This window comes from Cololabis saira, chromosome 19 (assembly GCF_033807715.1).
Source record: "Cololabis saira isolate AMF1-May2022 chromosome 19, fColSai1.1, whole genome shotgun sequence".
In the NCBI taxonomy this organism is placed as follows: Eukaryota; Metazoa; Chordata; class Actinopteri; order Beloniformes; family Belonidae; genus Cololabis; species Cololabis saira.
In genome coordinates, this window is record NC_084605.1 from 10,944,532 (window position 1) to 10,967,801 (window position 23,270).

General features: G+C 40.3%; 2 protein-coding genes across 3 annotated transcripts in view; one reads left to right on the forward strand and one right to left on the reverse strand.

Annotated features, from left to right (window-relative positions):
• erbb2 (erb-b2 receptor tyrosine kinase 2) overlaps positions 1 to 4,799 on the forward strand; it is a 46,485-nt gene extending 41,686 nt beyond the window's left edge. The window contains exons 25-27 of one of the 2 annotated variants that reach the window (XM_061709186.1): positions 241 to 420; positions 2,444 to 2,831; positions 3,667 to 4,799. In XM_061709186.1, coding sequence (XP_061565170.1) covers positions 241 to 420; positions 2,444 to 2,831; positions 3,667 to 4,025 — 927 coding nt within the window. In that variant the 3' untranslated portion in view covers positions 4,026 to 4,799. The remainder of the gene's footprint in view (positions 1 to 240; positions 421 to 2,443; positions 2,832 to 3,666) is intronic. The other variant, XM_061709187.1, reaches the window with a different exon arrangement.
• Positions 4,800 to 17,558: 12,759 nt separating this feature from the next.
• On the reverse strand, positions 17,559 to 21,614 carry LOC133419076 (uncharacterized protein K02A2.6-like). The gene has a single exon (XM_061708093.1). The coding sequence runs from the start codon at positions 21,612 to 21,614 to the stop codon at positions 17,559 to 17,561; it is 4,056 nt and encodes a 1,351-aa protein (XP_061564077.1).
• Positions 21,615 to 23,270: the final 1,656 nt, after the last annotated feature.

Here is a 23,270-nt window from a genome sequence, read left to right on the forward strand (position 1 = left end):
AGTTGTAATGTAATGATGAAAAAAAACCAAAAAAACATAAATAAATAAAAGAAAAAAACAAAAACAAAAAAAAATAAAAAAAAAATCAAAAAAAAAATCAATCTTTAGACATATGAATCGATTTTTAGGAATTAATATGAGAATCGATTTAGAATTGGGAAATCGATTTTTTTCAACACAGGCCTAGTTCTTACATTTTTACTGTTTGTTCATCTCGGCTGTCCTTTCCCTGTCCCGCAGAACGACGAGCAGATGAGCACATGCAGCCCGGTGGACAGCACCTTCTACCGGATGCTTCTTGAGGACGGGGACAACATGGGGGAGATGATGGATGCTGAGGAGTATCTGGTGCCGCAGCCAAACCTCTTCCCAAGGACGGAGCCTCAGGCCAACGGGCCGTCCAGGCACCACTCGTACAGGGTCAGTGCAGGAGCCGCTGTTTGTCTTTGTTTTCAAGTTCAGTCCTTCTACATTTTATTTACTATGACTTTATAATGTCTGTGGGACATGTCTCTGTTTGAAAACAAGATCTCTCAACAGTATTCAAGGATCAAGGTCTGTGGTTTTCTTTTCGTTAATGTTCTAGTTAGGGCTGTTCGATTAATCGATTTTAAATCGTAATCGCGATTATGTAATTAGAACGATGTTAAAACGTGAAACTCGTAAAATCGATTTTTCACTTTTTTTTATTTTATTTTTTTATTTTTTTTTAAATTGGAAATATAACTTACTGTATGTTTGCAAGTGCTGATTTGCTGATTTTTTTTTTCAGAGATAAAACTTTATATTTTATTATATTTTTCAAAACTTTTTTTCAACTTATTTTACAGAGTTTTGCACTTTATTCATTCATTTTGGGGCAAATGTACAATAAAAAAACAGCATATTTGAAATCATTTCTTTGCCTTTTGTCAATTCACAAAATAATCGTAATCGAAAATCGGATTTTGAGAGAAAAAAAATCGAGATTTTATTTTTGGGCAAAATCGGAACAGCCCTAGTTCTAGTAAAGAAAGGAGTTTGTCCACACGTAAAGTATTGTGACTGGAAGAAGTCATGGTGAATTAGTAGATCACAGAAGGCAGGACATGGTGGAGGAAAAAAAGCTTCTGCTGAAATTCAAGTATGTTGTTTAAAGCCATTGAGGATGGCAAACGAGGCTACTAGTATATCTGTAATGACGATCCCCTGAACAGAAGACAGAGTAAAAAGCAGCGTATAGGCGAGAGTGAAAATCTGCAGACCAGGAAAAAGAACATTCAGGAAAATGTGAAAATCGTAGTCACTGCCTTGTCAGTATGTGTTCATGTATTGAATTAAATTGGCATTTCTATAATAGATTATGAATTTGAGTACACTAGAATAACAAGATAACCACAATCATATGCTGTAACAATGCACCTTTCTATAGAGGGAATGCACATGACGTCACATATGCGACTTCACAGCGGGTTACGCCCAACGAGTGGCAGAAAGACTGAGTGGCAGCGTAAACTTTCAGTTTGAGCACACTTGAAAACATCTAAAATGGGAAAGAGCTGTTGTGGGATCGACTGCACTCATAGATTTAGCAAGAAATCGTTATCGTTTTACAGACTGCCGAAAAATAAGCTTAAGAGAGATAAATGGATCGCTACAATTCGCAGAAACAACTGGATTCCAGGCACCGAAACGTGGATTTGCGGTTCCCATTTTGTATCAGGTAATGTTGGATTTTTGGGTAGCTAACGTTAAACGGTCAAATCATAAAGTTCCGTGTCCTCATTACTTTAATTTCTACAACAAATCCTGCCTTGAAGTCGGACCAAGCGTCAAGACTTTTATAAGCCTTCAAGCTTTGCTTCGTGTATTTCCCCGGCGTAAAAATTAAGTACATATAAATATCAGGAAACTCAATTCGTGGCCAAATATTAATGTCCATGGACCACTGGTTCTTGAGGTAACTGTACGGGTCACTGTCAAGTCAAACTGCCTTTAATTTAAGCCGATAATCTGCTGTTATCCCGTCTTCTCCACAGTTTCCCCCACTAGTTGCAGCCATTTTTGCCACAGTGCGAGTAAGGGGGTGGTCCAGTGGGAAAGTGACGTCAATGCATACCCTCTATAACTGTGTCTACCTCATACTGCTGCACCATACACTTTTTTTAAAATTGTATACTGTATATGTTAATAAGAGCTGTCCTTTGTCTATTTACTGTACAGTAAACGAAAATAACCGAGTCAAATTCCCTGTCTTGTTTGACCTGACTTGGCCAATAAACCTGATTCTGAAGATGTTTTCTTCTTCAGCAGGAGATGATTACTTTGCTGCAATGTTAATCCTTTTCTATATGTGCTTAATGAAGCAATAAAAGTAACCCACTCTGAGCCTGAAAAACAGAAAGCGATCACCTCTGTTGTCGGTGTATGACAATAATTGATTTCTTGTGCTTAATCCCTGCAGCAGAGCAGAGATCATAGCCTAGATGTGGAGCCCTTCATCACTGGTGGCGCTCGGAGCACGCACTCATCCATGAGTACTCTCGGCCGCAGCCAGTACCCTACCTCATCTTTTGGAGTCACCACCGCTAATGGCTTTTTGCCGCAGTACCCGACGCTGGCTCGCAGCATGTCAGGCCAGTCCGACTCCGTCTTCCTGGATCCAGTTCCAGACTCTGTCTCCCCAGCCAGCCCTGGACGCTACTGCAAAGATCCCACCTACCCCGACGGGAGCCAGGATGACCTAGAGACTGACGGGCCAAATGGCTTTCATCATCCTCATCATCCTCATCACCTTCATCACTCGCTGCCCAGACGGAGTCACGGCCATAATCACAATCACGCCTTACCAGGTGAGTGGATGATTTCTTCCACTGTAGGAACTAGGCCTGTGTTGAAAAAATCGATTTCCCAATTCTAAATCGATTCTCATATTAATTCCTAAAAATCGATTCCTATGTATTTTTTTTTTTCATCATTACATTACAACTTTTGGTTATTTTTTTGTTTATCCCCAAAAAAGGAATGTTTTGTTGGACACGAGAATAACTGGTGCCATGTTTTTGCCTTTAAATATGTTTAAAGGTATGAAAACATTAAAGTGTTAGGTTATAATTGCATAAATTGTCTATATTTCATTACTTTATATACTGTCTTGGGGTTACATTTGCAAAAAATGCTAAAAACCAAATGCTCAAAAATTTAAAACCAAAATAGACCGAAAATGGAACAAATAAAAACGGAATGTGGGAAAAAATAAAACCGATTTCATCCGTCTCTGTTTCCTCCCTGGATCTGTTTGGTAATTCTGACCCACATGATGTTTCTGAAAGCAGTTCTATCAGCATTCTGGGAGCTGATTGGTCCTTACAGCATCATTAGCTGCCAATACTTGCTGTTTAATCTCAATATAATACTAGTAGTAATATTTTGCACAACTTACAGTCATATAATTCATGCAACAGCTCAAAAAACTGTTTTAATAACACTAACCCAAATCAATATCGGAATCTAATCGAATCAAATCTTGATAATCGATTCTGAATCTTAAGAATCGGAATCGAATCGATTCTTGACATTTGAATGGATCCCCAGCCCTAGTAGGAACATAGAGACATGGTGCAGATGTCGGGTAACAACAGGTATTTAGGAGTTTTCTAACTTTTATTCCGCTGTCCATCCTCTCAGAGTACGTGAACCAGGAGATTGAAGATCTCAGGCCGGCGGTCCCTGAACGACCCACCACGCTTCCCCGTAAGGGCTGCAGAGTGGACAGACGTCTCCCCAACGGTCTCAGTTCAGGTCACAGTGTGGAAAACCAGGGTTACCTGATCCCCGTTAACTCCACCTCTCCTGCCTTTGACAACCCGTACTACCTGGACCTCGTGGCCAAAGCCACAGCTGCACCCGAGTCTGCCGCGGCGGACGGTGCTGCAGCCCTGGAGAGCGATGGCGGAGCTCCCAGGCACGTGAACGGGTTTGTGACTCCCACTGCAGAAAACCCAGAGTATCTGGGACTAGCGGACACCTGGAGCGGGCACACTTGAGGGGAGGGGGGACCTGACGGCAAGAAGGAACCACACACTGTCCTGCTGAGGAAAAACAAGTGAAAAGGAAGAGTAAAGACAAAAGTGAGCTGGGTGCATGTTTGAAACTGAGCACAGCTCGGTTACACTGGTGTCAAAAAGACTATCCATCAAAAATCACAATTTACTCAGAATAATGTAGCATTATTATGATGTCTCTGGCGTCGTGTATATTTCTGTTGCTCCTTTAACAATCTGTGACTGTTTAGTGCCAAAAATAAGTTTACTTTTTCTGTAAATAACTCAATAAGCAAAGTTCATATTTGTGGAAAAACAATACTGAATCACTTGACTGGATTAAGGAATGCTGAATTCTTTTTTTTCAACATTTTTATTTTTTTTATACACAATTTTCTTTTAATTTGTTCGGTTGTATTACTGTTTGGTTGTTGTATTTCTCTCAGCTCCTACACATAACAAACTCTGACAAAGTGAACCATGATATGCATTGAGGATGATGTTTAGTATTCCGATCACTTTCTCCCAGACCTGATGGGGGTCTTCAAAAGTCTCAAAGCCATTTAGTGTTGGACAGAGAAGGCCCTGCAACCCATCTGGCCTGTGGACGCGCTCCCTTAGAGAAAGGCACGCTGTCCCAAGAAGACAGCGGCTTTGTGCTGCACTGATGCGGTTTCTGCTGCTGGAGCTGCTCTCTGGTACAAGAAATCAGTTGTATAAGTGGACTAAATTATATTTTTGATGTTAAGACGTAGTGAATAAAGGAGTTAAAGCAAACCTTTCAGGAATTTTAAGTATTTTGATGAGGTAGGAAGAATTATTTGCCTCTAAATCGAGCAAAATGCACTACACTTAAGGATGCTGCCTGCACGCCTCCCAAGCTTGTGTTGCCGCAGTGAGCCGCCTGGGTTTGGTGGCTTTTTACTGAGCAAGATTTGCTCTTCAAGCTATTAGTAAGTCTATTCTTAAAGAATTTGTTTGTATTTGTGCAAGTGGTGCCATTACTGAAGAAAAAAAAAAAGCGGCAGTTTTCTGAATGTGATTCAGACGAGGCAAAAACATTGCTCTGCTCCATCTGGATAATCAATGCATGACTCAAATTCCTTTCTATGAGAACTCGCTGGCTTTGCAGTTAATAATCAACAGCATTTCTTTCTTTTTTATGTTAACTGCTGTTGGACTGGGGGAGGTCGAAACCCATTCAAAGGAGTCATTGTGTAACCCCCATGTCCTTGTTGTCGGCGATCTCCCGACTCACACGTCCCCAAACGATGATGCCGTCTGCAGAGTTCCTCCCAGCATGCTGCACTGGATTTGTGAACCCAGAAAGGGTCATGGGTACTTGACCAACTGCTTATTATCCAGCAGGATACGACGACAACTACTAAAACTTAGCATTTTGAAACCTCCTTTAAGAAACATGAATATTCCACCATAATGACTGGAGTGTGTCATCAGTGGAAGGGCTGAGATGTTGTTTTTTAAGTGTGTACAATCGCCTCATTCATGTCAAAGTATTGTGACGTTTTATACGGGTTTCCAATAGTTTTTTTTTGTTCCAGGATACAAATTCTTTAAAAAAAATGTTGAAGGTAGTTTAGTTTAAAATATCTTTTTTTTTTTTTTTTTTTTTTTTTATATAACATGGGAATTTTGTTTTAATACCTTTTTAAGGTATTACCTAAGACGGAGTATTAGGGCCAAACAAAAAAACAAAAAAAGGAAATTACGAGAATAAAGTCATAATGTAATGAGAATAAAGTCGTAAAATTATGAGAATAAAGTCGTAAAATTACGAGAATAAAGTCGTAATATTACTAGAATAAAGTTGTAATATATTATAAATATATAAATATAACTTCACAAGATGCTCAATATTCTTCATTTTAACACAGGGAGAAGACTGCTCTTCCTGTTAGAGTTCTCATAAATTACCACTTTATTTTCATAATATTATGACTTTATTCTCATAAATTACCACTTTATTCATTACGACTTTATTCTCGTAATGTCACAACTTTATTCTCGGAATTTTACGACTTTATTCTCGTAATATTACGACTTTATTCTCATAATATTACGACTTTATTCTCGCAACATTACGACTTTATTCTCGTAATGTTACGACTTTATTCTCGTAATGTTACGACTTTATTCTCGTAATTTTACGACTTTATTCTCGTAATTTTACGACTTTATTCTCGTAATATTACGACTTTATTCTCATAATATTACGACTTTATTCTATTGCGACTTTATTCTCACAACATTACGACTTTATTCTCGTAATTTTACGACTTTATTCTCATTATATTATGACTTTATTCTCGTAATTTCCAAAATTTTTTTGTCTTAGTTTGGCCCTAATACTCCGTCGTAATTACCTACCTTATTGAAGTTTTTGCCGCAGGGTTTTTTTTCTTCCATATTTATATGATAATACATATACAGTGCAGTGCTTTCAATTGAAACCCTTCACAAATATTATTGCTGTCTCCGCAGAGCTCCACAAACACGAGCTATTAGTGGGAAAGCTAAGTTCAGATTGACCAAAAATGCATTTTTACATTGATCACATTGTATTTTCCTAGTTGTACAGCTCTCAGTAAGAACACCATATTCTTCTCCGTATCCATAACCATTTAATTCAGTTTTTTGAGGATTCCCAAGAATACATCTTTTAATCCAGACTGTGACCGGTTTCAATTACAGCTAAAGAAAGTTCATTGTTCATTTCTGGTTGTTGTGAAATCATATAAAACATTATGCAATCAGAAATAATGCTCTCTTGTTTAAACTGTTTGATTTTTGTGAATCGTGAAATGTATATGTCTTTAAGTTGCAACATGCACAATGATGAGGAATAATCGATGCACGCCGTGCCCCTAAAGCCAGTCTGTGTCCTCTCCTGAGATGCTCAGTGTCACGTCTCCTGAAAGTGGTGCTGACGATGACGACGTAAATGAATGTTTGGTCATTTTAAAGTATCTCACAACGACGTTCAGGAGAGGAAACAAGTGAAAATAAACCCAGTGATTTTTTCATGTGTTTAAGCATCTGTGCACGGTGTCGCAACTCTACAAATCTGTGATTTACATTTTGTAAAAGAAAAACAACTATGTTTTGTACTTTTCTTGCAAAGTCTTTCTCTCCATATTGTTGTTTTGACTGTGACAAGACATGAACATTAGTGGTTCATTGGGAATTTGTATATATACTCATACAATACACACGTATGTAAATATATATTTGTGACTGGTTGGTCTACTGTAGAGGGAAAGGAGGCGTGCATCAAATATGGGATGAAAATAAGTTTGTAATATGGGACTTTCTGCATACATTGTGCCAAAAAAAACGTTTTGATGTGAAAAGCGGATATTTTAATTTCCCTTCATTCAACGAAGCTGACCCACATTATCACATCTACTCAGGCACATCAGCGGCTGGACATGAGAATAATCCAGTTCATTCTCTTGCAAGTATATTCACTGCAAACTATTATCAGTTGAGTCGACACAACACACATTTAGAGTCTTAGTTCATCTGATTTTATACACATTTGTTCCAGCCAAGTAAAAAGTCAATTGCAGGTTACTTTTCTCAACAAACGTGCTCCTGCCACCCACTGGTGGGTTCTGGGGGTTGCAGCTACTGTGTTTCCTCTTCACCGCTAGGGATCTTGGTTATACATGTTCAGTACTTCAATCCCACGACCTTATGGCTCTTGATTTCTTTTTTGGAAATGCCTGTCTCCCTGTTTTTTTTCTCTCCTCTGGTTGAGTTAGTTCCAGTGTGTCTGGAGTCTAAAAGTCATGGCGTGACACAGTGGGATTGTTTTTTTTTAATGATAATCGAAAACCATAAAAGCTTTAATTTTATCTGCTTAAAATATGAAACTAAAGAGAAGTGAGAAATTTCAATTCCTGTCCTGAAAGGCCTGTCTTGTTTAAGCTAGGCTTCTTTTATTTTCTTGAATGAGGCTTCTTTAGACGGATTATATCTGTTTTTGTTAACCTCACTTGAGCCATGTGTAGAATTTCTGTCCTTTTCCAAAACACATCCCTTTTCCAACAAGCATCAGTGGTACCACATGTACAGTCAACTATGATGTTTGTTTATACCCGTGCACGTCCGTGGGTGCATTCGTCATTTAAATGGTTGCTCTCCCTTCATTTCCATTTGTAACATGATCATTGCAATGCACACAAAGGAACCCCATGCAAATCTGCTTTAAATCGCTTTTGGAGCTATGCTTTAGAGAAGCTGGTGAATACGAGTAAGAAAGACTTTTTCTGAACAGATTGTTGGACTTTTAATCACTTTTAATTGTAAAGTTTCAGGTGATGTTAATAAATTCAAGTGAAATAAAGAAGTACAGTGTTTTCTACTTTGTAATGCTATGCTGTTGGGTTTTTTCTTCTTATATGTATTATAATATATATTCAAAATCCATCAAGCCTTTTCTGGGCACCAAAGCTTGGCGGGGCCTCTGTTTATGTCAGATAAAGTTATCCAAAGCTTGATTATTTACATCCTTTTTTAATGTGGCTCATATAGTCATCAATTTATTCATAAATGTATTCTTTTAATTTTTTATTCTTTTAATTTAATTTTAATTTATTATTTTTACGTTTATTCATGTCTTGTTGACATGAATATCTTACTAGTCACTGACTTTGTAAGAAAGACTTTAATTGTATCAAGTTCTGCAACGCATCCTCAAGACCAGAGGTACGGGAGGAATATTTAATTCAAACCTTTTTACATTTTATTAACATAAACAAATGTGAACTATATCCAAATCAGATTCTATATAATGTCTATTCACAAAAAAAAGAAATATACCATTACTTCATATTAATTGTCTAAGTGGGTCAAAACTGCAATAACCACCTTTTACTTGTGCAAACTATCAAAAGAAGGGGTTTTAACTAGAACTTGAATCTAGATTGAATCTAGAGTGCGGAGGTGAAGAAGGTGAAGGAGACCGGAGACAGAGATGGTGATGGCAGAGTTGAAAATGTAAAGATTTTCAGGATTAAGAACAAGGGCATCAGAGGAACAGCCGGGGTTGGACATCTTGGAGAAATAGTAAAAGGTTAGATTGAGATGGTTTGGACACACAAAGGTAAGGAATAGTGAATACACTGATCATTCAATCAATCAATTAATCAATCAAACTTTATTTATAAAGCACTTTTCCTACATATATGTAGCACAAAGTGCTTTACATGTTTAAAAATCGTACAATTTAAAAATTAAAAACAGGCTCCAATCCCACTACCCACCCCTCACACAAACCCCACTCCCCCGCATACACACTACAGACACATCATAATAATTAAAATGTAAAAAAAAAGGATGTGCACGGAGGGACCAGAGAGGAAACACCACCTTACTGAGCCATCTGCATCGGGAAACCATCAGATGGCAACTCAGCAATCCCACCCCTCCCACCCCTCCCACCCGTCAACAGGGGTCGCCTCCACCTAGGGTTGCCACCTTTCAGAAATAGAAATAAAGGACGTCCCAATTTCAGCAGCGCAGGAGCCAAAAAAAAGGGACATCCCCAAAACTTCTAAACTGCATAAAAATGTATTTATTTTATATAAAAAAACTAAATGCTTTGATTTAAAGTTTAAAGTGCTGATAATAGCATTGAACTTGCATGACTGTACAGACAGACAACCATACTAGCAACTGAAATGCTATGTATGTCCACATCAGCCAAGATGTAGAATATAGCCTACAGGTGAAGAATATGGTGTAAAAGTTCATTTATTTTGTTAATTCAACTTAAAAGGTGAAACTAATATATTACTTAGTCTCATTACATGCAAAGCAAGATATGTTAAACCTTTATTTGTTATAATTTTGATGATTGAATGGTTTATTGATAAAATGTTCTTTTTTTTAGATGTTTTATTTGGGGTAGTAGTTTGTAGTGGGAAATAATATATTTGTTTCACCTTTAGTGGAATTTATTACGAATGAAGTTTTGCAATATATTCACATTTTCCGACCTTCACCTGTATATGATGACATCAATAAATAAGAGCATAATATATGTCCGTATGGGTTCAATACGGAACGCAACTTTTAATTCCCGATTACGGAGCAATTCCGTATTTCAAGGGACGGGTGGCAAGCCTCCACCACAGGCGGGACAAAGAGTTCCAGCATCATCCTCCCACTGGAAGCGAGCCGGACCTCCCCCGTGCCAGGGCACGGTGGACCCCCATGAAGTTCCAACGCAGCCAGAGCCAGCTGACGACCCCAACGCAGAAGGCTCACACTGAGGAGAGCCTGATAAAAGGATGCTGCAGACGGAGCTGCCAGGCAGGAGGACAAAGGGGGAAGAGCAAAGAAAGAGGAAGATGCAGAAGACTGAGCTTTTTTATAATGTCTTATTTCAACCTCTGCTTCTATTTCTTAAAATTCCTAGTCTTCATCTAAAGCTTCAGCGCAAATATTCTATTTACAAGATCTTATTTCCATTTTCATCAGCATTCCCAGGATCTTGGGAGGCACCTCAATAAACTGGCCTGTTGTCAGTGACTGGGGGGAAAACAACAGTTCAATTAAGTACCAAATAATATATAACAGAACACAGTTTTTCTTAGCGTGGTTTCAAAACACAAAACAGAATAGCAATTGCCGTATTTTCTGGACTATAAGCCGCACATGTATATAAGGCGCATCCGCTCTATTTTTAAAAAAATTATAAAAAAAAGATATACAACCTGTATATAAGCCGCATCTGCTCTATTTAAAAAAAAAGATATGCAAGCTGCAGATATTTATGTTGTTAGATTAGATATTTACTACATGTACAGAAGAATTTTGAACTGTAAATGATGTACACGTTTGTACCTAAATAGATCCTTTCCTAAGTGTCTTTTAACACGGCAGCAACTTTGCTGATTAAAACGGGACAGAACCAAGAGAAAATAACCGGTATTTATTTATCTGTTTGAAATCTGCTTCTACCTACTTCTATCTCTGCTAAAGAATCTAGTAGCGTATTCTTCTTTGCATTTATTTTGTCTTAGTTTTGATTCTAATTGCGGTTAGTGCTCCCCCTAGCGGTGGAAGAAAAATCCACAGAATAGCCGCACCTTTGTATAAGCCGCACGGTTCAAAACCTATGAAAAAAGTAGCGGCTTATAGTCCAGAAAATACGGTACTTGTTCTTCTTTTGCATGTTGGTCTTTTTCGGGGTTGATACCAGTTACTTGAATGAGAATTTAACCAGTCCAAGTTTGAGGCAATCCAGTTTCCCAACATTATACAGGCGGAGCACAGGCATAACGGCAGAGCCCATGGTAGAAGTAACTGTTACTGGAATGACAATAGTACAGGCAAACGTTTCAAAGCTGCTACGCTGAGATAGCCCGACTGCATAAAGAATGACTGGAGGGAGGTAGGAGAAGGCAGTCATGGCCAAGCTGTAGATGAGGGTCTGAAGCGCTCTTTTCTTCTGAGGATGAATGTTCTTTCTGCCGGGATCAGACTTTACCAGTGTGTAGACGATAAAACCGTCACAGATTCCAATGATTACAATAGTAACTACATATGCTATAACAGGTAAAAAGCTGAAAAACATCCTGTAGAAGAGTAAGTATACAAGCGAAGAGACCGCAGTGACAATCCAAACAACACTCGCCATCACAACCCTGGGAGCCAGACTTTTCCTCTTGTGGTAAGCAACTGGATGAACTACAGCCACGTAGCAGTCGAGACAGATACAAGCCATCATGAGGGGTCTTCCACTCGTGTTCAAGGCATAAACAGCGTTCCAAAAAGCTTCAAATGCCCAAATGTTCCAGATTAAATGATTAAAAATTCCAGCTGGAATGAATGTCATAAAGACAACATCCATGATGGAGAGGTTCAGGATGAAAAAATCATTAGGTGTGAGGGGAATTCCTCTACGGTGTGTCTTCCACATCTCCCACAGGATGACAACAGAGGCGGGAAAACCAACCACGAAGGACAGCACTGAAAAAAAAGCCCAAGTATACATTCCCCCTGCATGGCCATCACAGATGTGGAAGTCAAATGGTTCCCAGACAAATCCAGACCAGTTGGCCTGGTGCTTAGAGCAGCTCTGCACCTGAACCAACATCGTGGCTCCACACTCACCTGAGAAACACATATATGGACAGATTAAGTCTCCAGAGTAAAACACAAAGCCAATCTACAAAGAATCTGGTCATCTGAAACCAGAGGTGTCAAGTAACGAAGTACAAATACTTTGTTACCTTACTTAAGTAGAAATTTTGGTTATCTATACTTCACTGGAGTAATTATTTTTCAGACGACTTTTTACTTTTACTCCTTACATTTTAACACAATTATCTGTACTTTTTACTCCTTAAATTTTAAAAACAGCCTTGTTACTCTATTTCATTTCGGCCTTTAAACAAAAACTATCCAGTTAAATTGCTCCATCCAGATAGAGTGAATTTGGTTGTGGTTGTTTCAGATGTTCTTGTCCAGTTTTGTTCTTACATCCCTCAGATTCCTGCAACTAAACTTGGATGTACATTCCAATAAAGGTTAGGATAAATGATAACATGCCTCTGAAATTTGACTTTTTGCACCATTACAATACTTATAGGCAGTACTGGAGTTGAGGGGGGATGAGGGGGGATGGCATCCCCCCTGAAATAAAAACGGTAAAAATCATCCCCCCTGTAAAACTGCCATCCACCCCTTATGTCATGTCATCAATTTATGTGGTTTTACTGCTATTTCAACATTTAGAGTCATCACCAGAAAAATAACACCAGAAAAATAACTTATTTGACAATTTTCACCTGTTTCAAGTCAATTTTCACTTGAAATAAGTAGGAAAAATCTGCCAGTGGGACAAGATTTATCTTCTCATTACAAGCAATAAAATCTTGTTCCACTGGCAGATTTTTCTACTTATTTTAAGTGAAAATCTACTTGAAACAGGTGAAAATTGTTGTTTTTTACAGTGATGAGTCTTGTTTTAAGTGTAATGAGATTTTTTTTACTAAAATGAGACATTTTAACTAGAAATAAGACAAATATTCTTGTTAAGATTTTGAGTTTTTGCAGTGATCCATTTTACTTATCCTGTGAAGGACAGAGGCATATTGATAAGTTCAGAAAATCTGTTATTTTTGTGTTTGGATGTATTTGATGTAAACCCACTAGCCCAGTGGATATTTAAAGCTTACAGAAGGCTGCATTTATCTGCTGCTATGACATTCCTGCAGTATTTCTGCAGGTGTTTTGGTCAGTGCTATTATTTGTAATATATTATATTATTTGTAATCAGCACAAATTATCTGTCCCCATATGATAAAATCCACCATCCCCCCTGATTTTTTTTCACAACTCGAGTACTGCTTATAGGCAACTAGTCATCATATCTGCTGCTCTCTGAAACACATGTTAATGCTCAATAGTACACATATATGGTTCTTTAATATATTTGCATTATACTAAGATGCATTCATTTTCAATGGCTTTTGTCCTTAATGGCTTTTTTCCCCCTTACATTACTTTTACTTTTATACTTTAAGTAGTTTTGAAACCAGTACTTCTTTACTTTTATTGATTAAAAAACTTGAGTTGATACTTCAACTTCTACAGGAGTATTTTTAAACTCTAGTATCTATACTTCTACCTGAGTAATGAATGTGAATACTTTTGACAGCTCTGTCTGAAACAGACACACACGTTTTCTATAATTCATGAAAACAATTGGTGTCTTTGTTGCATCTATATGTTTTTCCACTGGTAAATATATTGGTAAGTAAAAACGTGGACACATACCGTACCTTTTAATGAGTTTTTGTGAAGCTGTTTGTGCTGAGGTCCTGCTGCTGTGGGACCTCGAGAAAAGTGTTCAGCGTCTGCAGAGAACAGCTGCAAATGTGTTGCGTTCACACATCCATCAAATTCACGCTTTGCCACACCAGGGGCAGTTTTGCAAATCATATTATTCATGAAAAAGAGCAGACCCACAGAGTGCAGAAAGTCAACAAAGAACACTATACATTATGTACACCAGTGCTTTGTGTTTGTACCTCGGACGTGACAGTAGATGAGTGAATAATGAGTGACAGTGAGCATAAGTCACATGTAAATGAACACTATCTGCCCGGGTCCTTCCTGTCTTTGTTCCACCAGCGGCCCGATTAAAAGCTGTTTAGTTGCTCATGCAGTGTTTGTTAATCAACTTATAATGTAGAAGACAAGTCTAAGTGATGGACCCAAAATCAGAGGATCATCAAAGTCAGAACAATCATTATTATTACCAAAACTGATGACCAACCAAGAGATGTAGAATCCCCTCAAAACATACAGATATTTGCACTTTAATGTTGCGAATGTTTTCAGTAATATGTACTTTTTTATCTTTGCTTTTCTTCATTGTTCTTTGCATCTTTTGTCTTGTTTGTTTCCTGTTGACCATTTTCTTGTGGCAATTTATTGTGCTTCTTCCTTCATTTAGTGTCCCAAGTTTTCTTTATTTTGTTTTTTTGACATTTGTGTGCAGTCATTATGTGTCTTTTATAATATGTAGGAACTCGCTATGACTATTTTGGGTCTCAGTCAACCATTCTGTGTCTTATTAGGTTAAATTTCATATTTTTTCTTATCTAATTGAATTTCCCATGCTGTTATTGTAGTATTCTAGTTCAATGTTTTTGCTTTCACAATTCTGAGTAAGAAGTTATTTTAAGTCATTCAGTTGCATAGCTGAAAAGTGAATAAACCACACTGTAACAGCTACATCGTAAAAGAGCCAAATATCAAAACTGTAGCCCTACCACAACGCTTTGATAGAATATTAGGCTTACAAAAGGTGGAAAGTGTGAATTTATTTAGAAGTGATGCAAATGGTGTGGTGTGGAGAGCTATTTACTAAAGCCTGTGTAATGACTAAACAAATAAATGTTTTTGTTAGGTGACAGCTGATGCGGGAAAATCAAATGAGCTGCCACTATCCAGCTGGAACACTGAAGTCACTTTAAATGAGCCGTCAAAAGTACAATGTACTCAGATGTACACTGAAGTCGTGTGCACTTTATTAGCTATATCTGGTATGCCTAATAATGTGGCCAGTACCTGCTCAGTACATACATACACTATAGTCATTTTTTTTAATTCTCCTATTTATGTTACAATCATAAATTAAAGCTGCAAGCAGCGATGAACGGGCCCTCGCACCCTTGTGCACGTTCAGGTGTGCTGCAGTGGAAGCGCTTGTATGACTTGCATGTAGATTCTTCAGGCCTGGACATTTAGCGGATGACACCACCCACAACTCTCTATATCAAACCATTCAAAAGTTATGGCAGAAAGTAGGAACTATCAGATATCGACCAATCAGATGAAGGGGCGGGGCTAATTTGCACCAATTATGTTCAAGGACTCAAAACCGAGTCCGATGATACCACCCACGAGTCTTTATATCACACCATTCAAAAGTTATGGCAGAAAGTACGAACTATCAAATATGGACCAACCAGATGAAGAGGGGGGCACGCTTTTTGGCGTCTAGCGTCGCCACGTTAACGCTTTTGACTGAGAAAAGTAATGCGCTTATTCGCAGGATGGAGACGCACATTTTGATGTATAACACACCTGGGTGCACGTTTCCGTTCGGGCCGTATTAACTGCCGAAGGAATGGCATAAATTGCGCCAAAATTACACGATTAATTCCAAAAGGCCGACTTCCTGTCCAGTTTCAGCCATGGCGCCAAGAGACTTTTCTTTAAGTTGCGACATGATACAGGTGTGTACCGATTTTCGTGCATGTACGTCAAACCGTATTGTGGGGCTTGAGGCACAAAGTTTTTTCTGTCTGGACAAATCAGATGAAGGGTGGGCGCGCTTTTTGGCGTCTAGCGTCGCCACGGTAACGCTTTTGACTGAGAAAAGTAATGCGCATATTCGCAGGATGGAGAAGCACATTTTGATGTATAACACACCTGGGTGCACGTTACGGTTCGGGCCATATTAACTGCCGAAGGAATGGCATTAATTGCACCAAAATTACACGATTAATTGAAAATGGCCGACTTCCTGTTCGGTTTCGGCCATGGCGCCAAGAGACTTTTCTTTAATTTTATTTTTCGCCAGGCCTGGCTTGCTTGCAAAATTTGGTGACTTTTGGGGCACGTTTAGGGGGGCAAAAAGGCCCTCCTTTCGTCAGAAGGAAAAAAAAAAAAATTCCTACAGATACAATAGGGCCTTCGCATTGTAAGTGCTCGGGCCCTAAATATACTTGCCTCATGTATCTTAAAAATATAGGGTAGCACTGAATATTTTTGTCAAAACAAAAGTACGGTAGGTCTTTGTTGAGCTTTTCATACAGCTTCTCAGGTGTGACCTCTCTCTCTCTGGGATGATCACTTCAGGGGCATCTCCCAAAACCTGCCTCACATATATAAACCTAAAATAGGTTGCTCATAAATCCATGATGAATGAAAGTGCCTAGTAAATGCTATGTAATTTCGATAATCCTGTTGTGTCCTGAAGGCAACACCAGCAGACGACCATCATACTATTTTCGTCCTCCGGTCGCCGCCATTGTAGCAGGCATCGCCGGCCACTGTGCCTTCAGTTTAAAACATTTTAAGTTATTTTTACACGAGTTGACGCTTTTATGGAACCAGACACCGCGGATTCAACCAATTTCTTATTTTTGTAGGATTTACATCCCGTCCGATATATATGTTTTGTAAATAAAGTACGCGGCGGTTGTGGCGAAGCGTTCAAGGTTCTCAATTAGTGCTCGTAATTGGTTGTTACCCACTGGTTATTTGTAGTAGCTGTGGAGATGTTTTTACACAGAAAGCGCAAAAAAAATCTACAAGTACGAGGCTCCGTGGACAGTTTACGCCATGAACTGGACTGGACCGTCTAATTGGACCTCTAATTGGTTAAAATTCCTGGCGAAACTAACTGAAATTGAGGTTGATGGCGTGTGTATGTTCATATTCTAACATTTTTGTTTAAATTGACTGCATATTTTAATGTTGTGTGGTGATTGTAGGCAGTACTCGAGTTGTAAAAAAAATAATCAGGGGTGATGGTGGATTTTATCATATGGGGACTGTAGTAACTTCAGGGACTCTTTGGTTATTTCACATTATAACCTTTATTCCAACTTCAGAACAATAACAGCATCACAGCTTGTTTCGAACTCCAAGTAACACTGAACTGACTCTCACTCTGCCTTGTCGGCAGCTTCACCTGCAAGGAACACTGCTGCCACCTTGAGGCCGGGCAGAGTAACTTCCCAAATGTACTTCACATTATTACACCCTTTCCCCCTTAAGTAGTTAAACATCTCCCCTCCCAAATGTAACCACAGGAGAAATCAAAATCAAAATACACAAGTGGAACCATCCTCAACCTCACTGGCTGTATCAACCTGCTTGAAAATAAACCCAAAAAACAAAACAAAAAACACACAAAAGCACAATGCAATTTCGCATTTTTTTTTTTTTCTTTCTTTCTTAAACCCAAAACCCCAAAGTCCCCTAGGAAACCACAAAGTCCTTTAGCCGACCGGGCAAGTTAATTCGTCTCTGTGACCTCCTCAGGCCTACCCCTGTGTTTTCCGGGCCAGATTGCGAGACCCCAAGTGCCTCAGTCTCTGCGGGTTCAGCGGCAGTCCCTGGTTGCCCCGCAGCAGCAGCAGTTCCTTCCTCCACACCATCGGGACCGACACTCTCCATGACCCGGTCGTCCAGGGCCCTGCTTCCCAGCACAGCAGGCTCACCTGCACAGAGAGGTGCTGGTAAGACGTCCCCCGTGCACTTAGCAGATGCCTCCTGTCTGGAACAGATCTGGTCCACATGTCTCCGGACCACTCTTCCATCCCCCAGCATCACTGTATATGACACTGGGCCAGTCACTGTCTCTATGAATCCGGGGACCCATTTTGGTCCATGACTGTAATTTCTGACCTGCACTGAATCACCCACTTTAAAGCCTCTTTCTTTAGCTCTTCTGTCATGTACGTTTTTCTGCTTCTCTTGTTTATTCATCACCCTGAGTGCCATATCTGGATGGATCAAATCAAGAGTGCATCGCAGCTTCCTTCCCAACAACATTTCAGCAGGCGACAAGCCCGTTGTGGTCTGCGGTGTCACTCTGTAACTAAATACAGCTCTAGACACCCTAGTCTCCAGGCTTCCCTCTGCACTCATGTTCATTAGGCGCTTGAAAATCTGTACTGCGCGCTCTGCCAGACCATTAGTGGAAGCATGATAAGGTGCTGAGGTCACATGTGAAATGCCATTTTTTATCATGAACTCTTTAAACTCGGTGCTAACAAAGCTTGTTGCATTGTCCGAAATCAAAATCTCTGGCAAACCATGAGTACTGAAACATTTTCGAAGGCACTCAATCGTCACCGTGGATGTAGAAGAGTTCACTGGATATACTTCCATCCATTTAGAATGGGCATCGATCAGAATGAAAAACATTCTTCCCATGAAGGGCCCCGCGTAATCCACATGTACTCTCTGCCAGGGTCTGTCTGGCCATTCCCAGGGGTGCAATGGGGCCACCGCTGGAACATTTCTGTATTCCTGACAAACACTGCAGGCTTTAACAGTGTTCTCCACATCTTGATCCATCTTAGGCCACCACACGTAGCTCCGTGCTAATGACTTCATTCTAGAAATACCTGGATGGCTTTGATGCAGCTGTCTCAGTAGATCTGCCTGTCCCTTCTTTGGAACAACCACTCTGGCACCCCACATTACACATCCATTTTCCACACTCAGTTCATTCTTTTGAGCGGTGAAAGGTGCAAAATCAGCCCCCTCTTGTTCCGGCAGCCAACCTCTCTGTACCATCTCTCTCACTCTTGAGAGCACAGGGTCCTTTGTGGTCCACGTACGCACCTGCTCTGCGGTCACAAGTGTGATGTCTGACGTCTCCAACATGAGCACTCTCTCCTTTGGTACACTGGGACCCAGGTTCCCCGGCAGAGGCAGACGGCTCAATGCATCTGCATTTCCATGATATTTTCCAGCCTTGTAGATGATGTGATATTCATAAGCCATTAATGTCACAGCCCAACGTTGAATACGGGGGGACACGATCTGTGGGACTGCTTTTAACTCATCAAAAAGTGACAACAGGGGTTTGTGATCTGTCACAATAGTGAACGGCCGGCCAAAAATGTACTTATGGAACCTGTTTACCCCAAAAATGACAGCCAAACCTTCTTTGTCAAGTTGCGAGTAGTTCCTCTCAGCTGAGTTTAGCGTGCGAGACACAAACCCTATAGGCCTCTCAGTCCCATTTGGCATCCGGTGAGAAAGCACGGCACCCACCCCGTGTGGGGAAGCATCACAAGATAGGACAAGGTCTTTCTCTGGGTCATAGTGGACCAACACCTCTGCTGACTGCATTAATTGCTTTGAATGTTGGAAAGAATCTACCTGTTCCTTTCCCCACTGCCACTTGGTGTCCTTCCTGAGTAGCTTGTGGACTGGGGCCAGAATTGTAGATAGGTTATAGTAGTTCAATAAACCTAAATAGGCTTTTAATTCCGTCACGGAAGTCGGGGCAGGAGCGTCCTGGATTGCTGCCACCTTATCATGTACCGGGTGCAACCCTGTGGAGTCCACTTTGTGACCTAGGAAAATAACTTCCCTGCTCATGAACATGCACTTGTTCCTCCTCAAGCGCAACCCAGCCTGGTCCAATCTTTTCAGCACTTCCTCCAGGGTCTGAAGGTGCTCTTGGTCATTTCGTCCCGTCAGGAGGATGTCATCCAAAAAAACTGCCACCTTTGGTATGCCCTGCAGTACCCCCTCCATAGTGCGTTGAAATATAGCCGGGCTCGATGAGACCCCGAAAGGCAACACATTATACGTGAACAACCCCTTGTGGGTGTTTATGGTCACATATTTTTTTTTTGACTCCTCCTCCAAAGGGATCTGGTGGTATGCGTGGCTCATGTCTAGCTTGGTGAACTTCTGCCCCCCTGATAGACTAGCGAATAAATCTTCGACTTTTGGTATAGGATATTTCTCCAATTTGGACACTCTGTTTACTGTCAGTTTATAATCCCCACAGATTCTCACACTGTTGTCAGGTTTTAACACTGGTACAATTGGAGCGGCCCACTCCGCATATTTAACAGGCTGCATTATTTTCTGTTGCACCAAACGCTCAATCTCGGCCTCCACTTTGGCTCTCATTGCATACGGGACTGTTCTGGGTTTGAAGAACCTGGGGGCTGCCTCTTTGTCCACATATATTTTGGCTGGGGCCTCATTCAGTCTCCCCAATTCCTCCTTGAAGACCCTGTCGTACTGACTGAGCACCCCTTGTAATGACCATTTGCCCTCCTGTATGTGATTTACTGGCCTCCAGACTATGTCCAGTTTCCTAATCCAGTGCCTTCCTAAAAGGCTGGGTCCATTCCCTGGGACTACAACTAGTGGTAGTGTCTTAACAGTATTTCTGTACTTTGCAGTGACATTTACAGTACCCAGTGTCTCTACTGGTTGACCTGTGTATGTTTTTAGCTTAAAAGGCCATGGTTTCAGTGGGGGGATTTTACCTTCTTCCCACAGATCTGCAAACTCCTCGCTGTTCATCACCGTCACTCCACAGCCTGTGTCAAGTTCAAATGTCTTTGCTCCTCCATTCACAGTCAATGTTTCGCGAAAAGGCTCTTCCTTGGTGAGCTCAGTCTCCTCCATGTTATACATTGTGAAAAACACTTCCTCATCATTTTCCTCTTCTTTTTCCTCTTCTAGAGTAACATGATGTGCTGCTTGTGTTCTCCCTTGCCTCTCCGTCTTTCGCGCTCCTCCCCCTTTAAACTTTTCAGCCACTGCAGTTGCACTTCTCGAACGGCACACTTTTTGAATATGCCCTCTTTTTCCGCAGCCATGGCATGTCTCCTGCGCGAAACGGCACTCGTTTGCTCTATGCTGCTCACTGCCACATCTGTAGCATGCTCGCCGTTGGACACTCACTGCATGTTGGCTCTGCTGCACCGCCATTTTATGCACTGCCTGGGGAAGCTCCCCAAGTTGGGATTGCAAAACTTTTGCATCCCTATTTGCCGTCTCGATGGCCTGTGCAATTTTCAATGCTTTGTCGAAGGTCAAATCCATCTCCGATAACAGTCTGCGTTGAATGCGATCATCAGCAACCCCGCAGACCAGTCTATCCCGCAACTGCTCCTTCAGTTTGTCACCAAAATTACAATCTTGTGCTAACTTCCTCAGTCCAGCCACAAAATCCAACACAGTCTCCTCAGGTTTCCTGGTCCTGGAATAAAACATGAACCGTTGCACAATCTCGCTCGGTTTAGGATTATAATGTTCCTTCAAGAGAGCAACAAGTTGGTCAAACGTCTTGTCCCCCGGCTTCTCGGGACTCACAAGATTTCTCATAAGGCTGTAAGTTTGACTTCCCACAGAACTCAGCAAGATTGCCTTCATCTTATCAGCATCATCAATGTCATTTGCTTCAAAAAAATAACCCAGCACTTCGCAGTATTCCTCCCAGGACTGGGTCTGACTGTTGAATGGAGCGGTGTGTCCCACAAGACCCGCCATATTACCGTCACGTCTTCCGCGATTAAAACGTCTATTTAATCGTCGTTGTAGTCTTCCATCAGTTGGCCAGCTTTATCCTCGTCGCCATTTATGTAGTAACTTCAGGGACTCTTTGGTTATTTCACATTATAACCTTTATTCCAACTTCAGAACAATAACAGCATCACAGCTTGTTTCGAACTCCAAGTAACACTGAACTGACTCTCACTCTGCCTTGTCGGCAGCTTCACCTGCAAGGAACACTGCTGCCACCTTGAGGCCGGGCAGAGTAACTTCCCAAATGTACTTCACATTATTACAGGGACAGATAATTTGTGTTGATTACAAATAATATAATATATTACAAATAATAGCACTGACCAAAACACCTGCAGAAATACTGCAGGAATGACATAGCAGCAGTTAAATGCAGCCTTCTGTAAGCTTTAAATATCCACTGGGCTTACATCAAATACATCAAAACACAACAATAAAAAACAGTTTTCTGAACTTATCAATATGACTCTGTCCTTCACAGGATAAGTAAAATGGATCACTGCAAAAACTCAAAATCTTAACGAGAATATTTGTCTTATTTCTAGTTAAAATGTCTTATTTTGGTAAAAAAAAAATCGCATTGGACTTAAAACAAGACTCATCACTGGAAAAAACAACAATTTTCACCTGTTTCAGGTAGATTTTCACTTGAAATAAGTAGAAAAATCTGCCAGTGGAACAAGATTTTTTTGCATGTAATAAGAAAAATCTTGTCCCACTGGCAGATTTTCCTACTTATTTAAAGTCAAAATTTACCTGAAACAGGTGAAAATTGTCGTATTTTTCTGGTGTTATTTTTCTGGCGATTGACTAAATGTTGAAATAGCAGTAAAACCACATTCATTGATGAAATGACATAAGGGATGGAAAGGGGGATGGAGGTTTTACAGGGGAGATGATTTTGATTTTTTATTTCAGGGGGGGATGCCATCCCCCCTCATCCCCCCTCAACTCCAGTACTGATTGTAGGGACACTATGTTTGGAATATTTTTCTAAATAAAGGCTCACAGCTCCACATGGCATTTTGTAGGAACTACTGTATAGGCTACAACTTAAAATAAATAAATAGATAAATAAGTCATTCCAGTCAGTGCGTCATATAAAAATAAAATAACTGAAAAATAAATCAATAGAATGAAATAAAAACAAATAAAATAAATATATATATATCTAGACACATTCACCCCTCCACACATACATCAACACACGGACATTACAAGAACTTTCATCAACATACAATCATTTTTCTTGTTGTACATTGGCTCCTGTTTTTGTTAAGAGTGGTTATTGCTGTTGGATAAAAGCTGTGTTTAAGTCTGTTTGTCCTTGTTTTCATGAGTCTGTATCGTTTCCCAGATGGCAGCAGTTCAAGCAGTGAGTGTCAGGGTGTGAAGTGTATTTATTATGTTATGGAGGTGTTCCAGTGTGGAGAGAGGACAGCCCATGATCTTCTGGGCGGTGGTGATGACTTTTGCCTCCACACAGCCACTTGTGTGTGATTGCACCTTGATTAAGTAGACTGTGCCCAATTGATGGTATCACTACTCCCCCTAGTGGTCGGAAGGCTAACCATAAACACAAGATAGACACATTTGATAGAGTAATGGCTCTTACAAGTG